The sequence below is a fragment of the Pundamilia nyererei genome, unplaced genomic scaffold, assembly GCF_000239375.1.
Source record: "Pundamilia nyererei isolate P.nyererei 1_Seehausen unplaced genomic scaffold, PunNye1.0 scaffold00051, whole genome shotgun sequence".
Classification (NCBI taxonomy): domain Eukaryota; kingdom Metazoa; phylum Chordata; class Actinopteri; order Cichliformes; family Cichlidae; genus Pundamilia; species Pundamilia nyererei.
This window is the reverse complement of record NW_005187452.1, coordinates 1,899,261-1,908,625: the sequence shown is the minus strand read 5'-3', so window position 1 is coordinate 1,908,625 and position 9,365 is coordinate 1,899,261. Positions and strand designations below refer to the sequence as shown.

The 9,365-nt window shown below is 38.2% G+C and overlaps 1 protein-coding gene across 2 annotated transcripts in view; it reads right to left on the bottom strand.

Moving 5' to 3' along the window:
• LOC102201325 (uncharacterized) overlaps positions 1–5,592 on the bottom strand; it is a 16,207-nt gene extending 10,615 nt beyond the window's left edge. Inside the window, exons 1-5 of one of the 2 annotated variants that reach the window (XM_005733328.2) lie at positions 5,461–5,592; positions 5,295–5,365; positions 5,089–5,209; positions 4,741–4,889; positions 3,826–3,935 (exon numbers count right to left, since the gene is read on the bottom strand). In XM_005733328.2, the coding sequence (XP_005733385.1) occupies positions 3,826–3,935; positions 4,741–4,774 (144 nt within the window). In that variant the 5' untranslated portion in view covers positions 4,775–4,889; positions 5,089–5,209; positions 5,295–5,365; positions 5,461–5,592. The remainder of the gene's footprint in view (positions 1–3,825; positions 3,936–4,740; positions 4,890–5,088; positions 5,210–5,294; positions 5,366–5,460) is intronic. The other variant, XM_005733327.2, reaches the window with a different exon arrangement.
• Between the last annotated feature and the right edge of the window lie 3,773 nt (positions 5,593–9,365).

Sequence of the window (9,365 nt, the reverse complement as noted above, 5' to 3'; positions counted from 1 at the left end):
TAACTACTGTAAACTCCCTCGGGATGTAAAAAGGTCTGCACGAGACTGCCAGAACCTCCAAATCAGGAGAACAGTGTGTGTGAATGATCCTGCTGTTACAACACCACTCGTTATGCACGTAAACACATAGCCCCCCTCCTCTGCTTTTACCTGAGTTGCTGTTTGCTAGTATTGCTTTCTAATTACTGATAGATTTCAGCTGGTGTCATGAAATCCCATGCTTTTTTTGCTTGCACCTCTCGTTCTTCCTGTGTTGAATATTTTTTGCCTTAGTTATTTGTCATCATTACACATAACATTATGTGTGTGTTGGATTGGATGGGCTGCCTCTCTCTCTCTCTCTCTCTCCACACACACACACACACACACACACACACACACACACACACACACACACACACACACATAAGGAGAAATCATTAAAATGAAATGAACATGATGTACAGAATTTAAATAAAGGTATTTAGTGGTTAGACTCTGATGGCGCGTCTTGGCGGAACGGTATCCCAGTGTTGATAGGGATTAGATCAGGACCACCTGGAGTTTAGACACTGGTGGGCGAGAGTACAAAATACTTGATGATGTAATGGTAGGTGCTAAACTTTGCCAAGATGGATCAGACAGAAAAAAGTTTTAGTTTTGTTTTTCTGATTCATATATTAGACCAGATGCAATGTTGAGAAGAATTTGTGATCACATTTAAAAGGGAACACTTTTCAACTTCAGATGTACAGTATATACAAAAGATATCTGCAGTTCTACAGTTGTATTGCTCTACTGCATCATTTTGCACACTTTTAATCAATATATTCACAACTGTCATAAAATAAAATGTAACATTTTGCTTTGATGGGATCTTTATTTGAAAAAAGAAAACAACAACCAAAAAACATATTAATAGACATGTTATGATGCTACCTGTGCTACCTTTCTTTCTTTCTTTTTTTTAACTAAATGTATTCTCAGTGACGTTTCCTTGTTTGAAGACCAAAAATATGTCTTGTACTGTTCTTGTCCAAGAGTTGAACCTGAGTTAAACTAGAAGTGTTTTGGTAGTGTGGTGCCCTAACCCTAGTCCCACTTTTAAATACACGGAGGGAAACAAGGAATAGCAAACAGGAGGGAGACATGACTGAACCTAATTAACATGACGAAACAGGGATGGCGGAAAACTGAATACAGTGACACCAGACATGGACCTTCAAAATAAAACAGGAAATAGACAGACTGAACTTACAGACAGACTCAGACACGAAACAGAGAGAGCCAGAGTACAGGGACCAGAGTGACATGAGGAGCAAAGGAATCCAAAACCTACGAACTAGAAATACAAAAAAGAAACCAAAACACTAGTAAACACGAACCAAGAAGAAACCACAGACTAATAAAAAATAATAATACAAAATCAAAACACCGGGTCACAGACCCAGGACCCTGACAGCAACCCTGCAAACTGTGATTTTGCATTTATCTTAGATTACAAAGTGTTAGCAGGCACCACTTTGACAGAGGAGCATCTTCCATTTTCTAAAAATGTAATGATTCACGGTACACTGGATTAAGCAATATGTTTATGAAAAAGTATTAGCATAATCTTACTGTATTCGTCCTAAACATTTACATTTTAGGAAGTGGTTTGTTTATTTCAAATAAAATCAGATGCTTTTTCTATGATTTTAGCTTAGCTTGCGTAATTTTACACTACACAAACAGCTTAATTTTCAAAGATGCCTCTGTCATAACAGCTCTGCATGAAACATGACAAGACAAGAAACAACAACAGTTATTCTGTAAATTTGACAGTTGATGAAAGATGAAATTTAGTAATCATAAGCTACAAGTCTGTGTTTGCTTTGCTCCTCTGTGCAAAATTTTTTAAGGTGATTCTTTCACATTAAACATGAAGCAGTGATTCATCGAATGAGTGAGTGTGACACACGTTGATATTCCTTTAGTATTAGGTCAGTATGGATATCACAAGTGCTTAAACAACATAAAGAAAGTACATTGAAGCATGGCGAGGTGGCAGGCAGGCAGGTGCATGAGAGGCAGAATGATGTGCCAACCACAGCTATATAATCGGGGAACAGAGTTCTCAGATGGCACTGATGAGCCTTTCCCCGCAGGGGTCATCTAACCTGTCAGTAGACATTGCAGAGAAAAGGATGGTTTGATTGTATTATGGGTGTGGATAACTCAACCTGGAGAACTAGACTGGGCTTAAGAGGCTTTGAGCGATAATGGTGAACTATGATGTAAATGTTTCACATCAACAAGAAACCCATCGTTGACATTTAATATTCTTCTTTTGGCTGCCTCCTGAATGGCTCATCTGCCTCCATCTCCTGCTGTTGCATGAATACTCCTCTCATACTAGTGAGTCTTCTTCACATCATCCACACTTTTCGTCTCCATATTACATTCTTTGTCCAATATATCCCTCCTTTCACTATCGCTCCCCTACACATGCATAAACCATCTCAGGCTTGCTGCTAAAATTTTGTTGTCTCCAAAACCCTTATATCAAATAAGTATTTTTTATTGGCATACTTTATGTATAAAATAATAAGGGTGTGATATCTTGTTGTATCTTGTAACATATACAGGGGCAGGGATAGCTCAGTAGGTAGAGTGGTGGCCCCATGATCGGAAGGTCGGGGGTTCGATTCCCCTGAACAGCTACCCTGAGGTACCCCTGAGCAAGGTACCGTCCCTACACACTGCTCCCCGGGCGCCCAATGGCTGCCCACTGCTTCACTGAGTGAATGGGTTAAATGCAGAGAGTGATTTTCCCCACGGGGACCAATAAAGTACACTTTCTTTCTTACAGCATAAAAAGTGACCAGAAGATGTGTTGTAAGCTTCCACTCAAAATTTAAATAGGTGGAAAATGTTGAGAAAGAAAGTGTTGCAATGTGGCATAATCATGCTAGGCTGTGGTTGCGCCTGTAAAAAAATGAAAAAAAGTTTAAGTTATTTTGTCCTTTTTTTCATACATTATATTATCTGTTGTTACACTGTGAATGTGTTCCATTAATGTTTTTAAAGTGTAGACTGAAAAATATGAAAAAAGGTCCCACAAATTTAGGAGGGGAATTGAAAGAAGCTCAGTTTTGGTTTGTGATTTGTCCGGTGCTGAAATATATATAAAGAATACACACTACCAGTCAGAAGTTGGGACATACCTTTTCATGTATTTATTTTTATTTTTTTCTACATTGTAGATACATACTGAAGACATCAGAGATATGAAAAAAGATATATGGAATTATGCAGCAAAGAAAAAAAAACTTTAAATATGTTTTATATTTTAGATTCCTCAATGTAGCCACCTTTTACTCTGTTGGCAGTGCTGCAAACCCTTGGCCTTCTCTCAACGAGCTTCATGATGTAGTCACCTGAAATGGTTTTCACTCTACAGGTGTGGCTTTAGGGTTCATTTGTGGAATTTCTTGCCTTCTTAATAGGGTTGGGAACATCAGTTGTGTTGTGCAACAGTTAATGGTTAACTATTGGATACATTTGAAAGGTCATAAAAAAATCAATCTGTTAAGAAAGTGTTAGGAAATTGTTGGGAGAGGGGAAAGGATTTTAAAAATAGTTTTGGGTGGGTTGGGGATGATAGAGCTGGAGCATTTAAAGTATATGACAAAGAATTTAGTCAGACATTATTGTTGCCTTTAAGGCCTACATGGACATGGAAATACATTAAGGTAAATAGATCATTATATATTAAGAATATTAAGAAGAGGAAATTTACAACAGATATTTGTCAAGAATTTTATAATAGATTGGAGAACAAGTACAGTGACTATTTACAGTCACCACAGCAGTCATTTCATTGTTTATAAATCCCTCCATGTTTGACGTCCACATGACTTCAGAATTCCCTTCAGATTTATTGACTGATTTGATTGTTGGAGTTTTTGGTTTTACTGTACAGAAACAGAAACAAGAGCATTAAAGTGAATGTTTGTTCGCCCGGTCTTTCTGGCAGATGCAGAGTTATGGGCTGTAATTTAAAAGGTCCTCACATACAAGGTCTTAAATAATCAGGCCCCATCTTATCTTAATGACCTTGTAGTACCATATCACCCTATTAGAGCACTTCGCTCTCGCTCTGCAGGCCTACTTGTTGTTCCTAGAGTATTTAAAAGTAGAATGGGAGGGAGAGCCTTCAGTTTTCATGCCCCTCTTCTGTGGAACCAGCTTCCAGTTTGGATTCAGGAGACAGACACTATCTCTACTTTTAAGATTAGGCTTAAAACTTTCCTTTTTGCTAAAGCATATAGTTAGGGCTGGACCAGGTGACCCTGAATCCTCCCTTAGTTATGCTGCAATAGACGTAGGCTGCCGGGGGATTCCCATGATGCATTGAGTTTTTCCTTTCCAGTCACCTTTCTTACTCACTATGTGTTAATAGACCTCTCTGCATTGAATCATATCTGTTATTAACCTCTGTTTCTCTTCCACAGCATGTCTTTTATCCTGTCTTCCTTCTCTCACCCCAACCGGTTGCAGCAGATGGCCGCCCCTCCCTGAGCCTGGTTCTGCCGGAGGTTTCTTCCTGTTAAAAGGGAGTTTTTCCTTCCCACTGTCGCCAAAGTGCTTGCTCATAGGGGGTCATATGATTGTTGGGTTTTTCTCTCTATCTATGAAGCGCCTTGAGGCGACTTTTGTTGTGATTTGGCGCTATATAAATAAAATTGAATTGAATTGAATTAAAAGAAGTCAACATATTGCTCTCTGTGACACTGAAAACCTTTGACTCCATGACGTTGCCATCTTTCCAGATAGTTGCTGTGTGAGTTTCTCCAAGCACGAGTATCAGTCAAAAGGAGCAACAACATTTTCCAGTGCCACACTGTTGTAAAAAGCAATTCTTCTTACTGTGGGAAATAATAATACAAAATGTTTAAAACAAATGATATTTATGACATCTTGTGCTGATTAAGCTAATCTTACGTTTTTATGTACAGCATTTTCACCCAATGCCTCCATCCCACATTTTTATTTCCTCTAGCTTACAAAAGCCAGTGTTATAATAAGACTAAAAAAAAAACCCCCAAAAAAACATCTCAGTCATACCTGTCTACACTCTGGAGAGTCAAACTGTACTCAGTGCAGTTTTGTAGCTCCAGCTGACACAACATCAGCTCGTCAAAGTCGTTGGTACAGTCAAGACTGGAGTTAGTTGTCTGAATATTTCCTGCACGAAATTATAAATTGTGGCTCATTAAGAATTCACACATAGAATAATCCATTACAGCATTTGTTCACTGTAATGTACATACCAGAGAGAACTGCTGCAGTCGCGATGTGTGCTAAAAGAAGCAAGATAACAGAGATCCTGTTGCAGACTCGTCTGGAAAAGAAAAGGGGAAACGCAAAAGGAGATCTTTTCTTTCAACAAACATGGCAGATTCAGTAAGAAAGACAACTTCAAGTTATTCAGTTTACCTATTTGAATCCATTATGAAACAACTGAGTGCATTTTTTTCTGCTATGGAAAACACTCAGCTATGGTCTATATTCTGGGAATGCGAACGCTGCTTATGCCCAAGTCTCACAGTCTTCCTGTTATGGGAGCAATAGAAGGATATATTGCGCCACATTAGGGGAAGTCAGTCCTACTCACATTTCTTAAGGAAGACAGAACCGTGCGCATAAAGCCCACAACAGTAGTCGAGGGGGAGTTGACTCAAAAAAGCTACTGAAATCCCAGTGTTTGTGTAGAGTGAGAAATTGGGTATGCATTATCTGACACAGCCGTATTAAATACTCTTAATAAAATCTATTTTATACTTCAACAAAGGTATTATCACCTTTGTTGGTAACGTATTACCAACATTGACATTTACATTGACATGTAAATGTTTAGAAAGAAACCCATCATTGACATTTAATATTCTTCTCTTGGGTGCCTCCTGAAGGGGGCACAATGGCTCTCCTGCTGTCACTTGAATACTCTTTGCTTACACTGGCCTTCTGCATGTCCTTATTTACTGCATCTTGTGATTTTCTTTGTTGTCTCTCACTTTTCTTCTCCATATTACACATTCTTTGTCCAATATATCCCTCCTCTCACTATCGCTCCCCTACACATGCCTAAACCATCTCAGCCTTGCTGCTCAAATTTTGTCCCCAAAACACTTATATCCAGTGAGTAGTTTTTTTATTGGCATACTTTATGCATAAAATAATAAGGCTGTGATATCTTGTTGTATCTTGCAGCAGAGATATACAGCATACACAGCATAAAAAGTGACGAGAAGACGTGTTGTAAACTTCCACTCACAATTTAGATAGTTGGTAAATGTTGAGAAAGGAAGTGTTGCAAGAGTTGTAGATCTTGTTCATGTGGCATAATCATGCTAGGCTGTGGTTGCTGCTGTACAAAAAAATGAAAAAAAGATTCAGTTATTTTCTCCCCTTTTCATATATTATATTATCTGTTGTTACACTGTGAATGTGTTACTGTTTTTGAAGTGTAGTCTGAAAAATATATAAAAAAAGGTCCCACAAAGTCAGGAGGGGAATTTAAAGGAGCTCAGTTTTGGTTTGTGATTTGTTCTGTTGGTTTTCTTTCACACACATACAATCAGTAAAACTTTACTGATATAACTGTTACTGTATTGCAGCACAAAACGGCTGACATGTAACTCAACTGCATTAAGGTTGATGTTATTTTCCTGCTATGCCCAACGGCCAGAAAGAAAAACCAACATTGGTTAAATACGTACTTACATACTTGACGATGACGTTGGTTGGGTGGGTTGATGTACAGTCATATATGTACAGGGTTGTACAGTAGGGGGCTGGGAACGCAGCCTTGCGGGGATCCGGTGCTGTAATATATATAAAGAATATACACTACCAGTCAGAAGTTTGGACACACGTTCTCATTTGATGTTTTTTATTTTATTTTATTTTTTAACTTTCTACATTGTAGATACATACATACATAAAACCTTTTACTTTGTTGGCAGTGCTGCAAACCCTTGGCCTTCTCTCAGTGAGATTCATGATGTAGTCACCTGAAATGATTTTCGCTCTACAGGTGTGGCTTGTCATTGGTTGAATTTCTTGCCTTTTAATGGGGTTGAGGCCATCAGTTGTGCTATGCAGAAGTCAGGTTGGTAACACAGCTGACAGCCCTATTTGACAACTGTTAGGATTCATATTATGACAAGAACCAACAAGCTAAGTAAGACAAATGACAGTTCATCATTATTTGAAGAACTGGAGGTCAGTCAGTCCAGAAAACTGCTAACACTTTGAATGTGTCCCCAAGTGCAGTTGCAAAACCAACAAATGGCAATATTGGCTCACATGAGGACCGCCCCAGGAAAGGAAGAGTCACCAGCCTCAGAAATCATTCCCAAAATTAACAGATTACTAGGGACTACTAAAGATTACTAGCGACTACTAAGAAAAAGCAACAAGCAGAAGAGATTGGTTTGAGCCAAGAAACCAAGGAATGGATATTAGACTAATGGAAATCTGTGCTTTGGTCTGATGAATCCACCCGCCTTGCCTTCGCATGACACAGAAAAGGTGAAGCCAGGTCTCTACATGCATGGTTTCCACTGTGAAGCATGCAGGTGATTGCATTTTCCTCTGTGCTGTGTGAGGCTGGAGGTTGACCTGTTCTGAACAACTATTGGCAATCAGCTCATCAGCAAATATACAATGATTAATTTAAAAAGACAATGGAATAAATAATGTATTTAGAATGATAGTTATTCCATTGTAAATATCTAACATCCCTCCTAAAGTTTGAAAAATCCTAAAAAGTGTAATCTGGATTTTCTATGACATCAATGCTCAAAATTTCACTTGGCAATCTAGAATAATATAAATATTTTTCATTGTAAAAAGTTAATTATGAAATCAAAATTGACTCTAGTTCAAAGTCCTTATGTGCTCTTGATTTGAATTTCTCATCACACTAAGTCATAGACTCCTGTTTATTCTTTATTAAGAGCCTTCTACAGCCATCAAACTCTGCATATACTCAACACTATGATGTAAAAAAAAATAGACATCTTTTTATAAACGTATTACAATGAAGTCAGTGTTCAAAGTGTAATACTGTAATACTGATCTTGCCCCCAGCCCACCTCAATTTTTTGTTCTTGTGCCGGTGCCTCTAAGGCGATACTGAGTTTCGCCAGTAGGTGGCAGTAGCGACTCAAACAAATGAGTGACTGGCAAATCCCTTACAAAAGTAACGCAGGCCGGTTTTGGTAATGGAAGCCTTCAGTAACACCTAACTGCTGTTTTGCTGTGTTTCAGAGCAATAAGCCTCAATTTGCACCTGGATGAACCTTGTCTTCCTTCAGCATGTAACAGTAACATAAAGTTATTCTGGCTTGTGATCAATTTGTAAGTGATTTATGAGTCAGTTATGAGACTAGTTAACCCCTACTAAATCTACTATTATATGCTATTGTTTATTATTAGTACATTTTCTACATATTACGCCATACCAATAGGAAAAACTCTGGGCCAGACACAAACAATCAATTAAATAAATGAAACAATGAATATCTAATGCGTGTTTGCATGCTCACCCACTGCAGGTGAGTCTGTTTTGGTCATGTGATTTCATGCAAATTCACAGTGCAGAGGCGACAGTGTCTGCTCATGCTGAGAACACAATATGGAGGCGGACCCTGATAGACATCCAGCCTCCAAGCAACACTGAAGGAAGCCAACATTAAACATCTGAATTAAACAACGTGAACAGAAAAGAGCTACATTATCAGGAGTATTGACTAAGTAATGAAAAGTTTATAATAAATGCAGCACTATTTGTATGACTCAGTGTAGCTGTAAATGTATTGTGTTTATCATTACTATATGCACATTAGTCAAGCTTTCAGATATGTGACCCCCTCCATTGTCATTAACAGGATTACATTCTTCTTTGTGGGTTTTTTTTTGCTATCGGTTTTGTGCTCTCATTTATTAACGACTTTAATTTGAAGTACCAATCTCTAAAATGGGTCACCGCATTGGGATCCAAGTTACAAATGATATGCAATGATGCTTGAAGAATTTAATATTAAATTGTTTGTGCAGACTGTACAAAGTACAGCATACTGTAGATCATTGAAAGTCTTCAGTAATGTCTATTTGAAGCAAACACATCTCAGAGTAATTCACTTTGAACATTTTTTTAACTCGGGAAAAGCAAAGAGATTAAAGCTCACTTGTTTTAGCATTCATGACAAATTTAACATATTTTGGTCTTATCAGTGTTTATACATTCCAGTAATACATTTCAAATGTCCATCCATCCATTCGCTTCCGCTTATCCTTTTCAGGGTCACGGGGGGTGCTGGAGCCTATCTCAACTC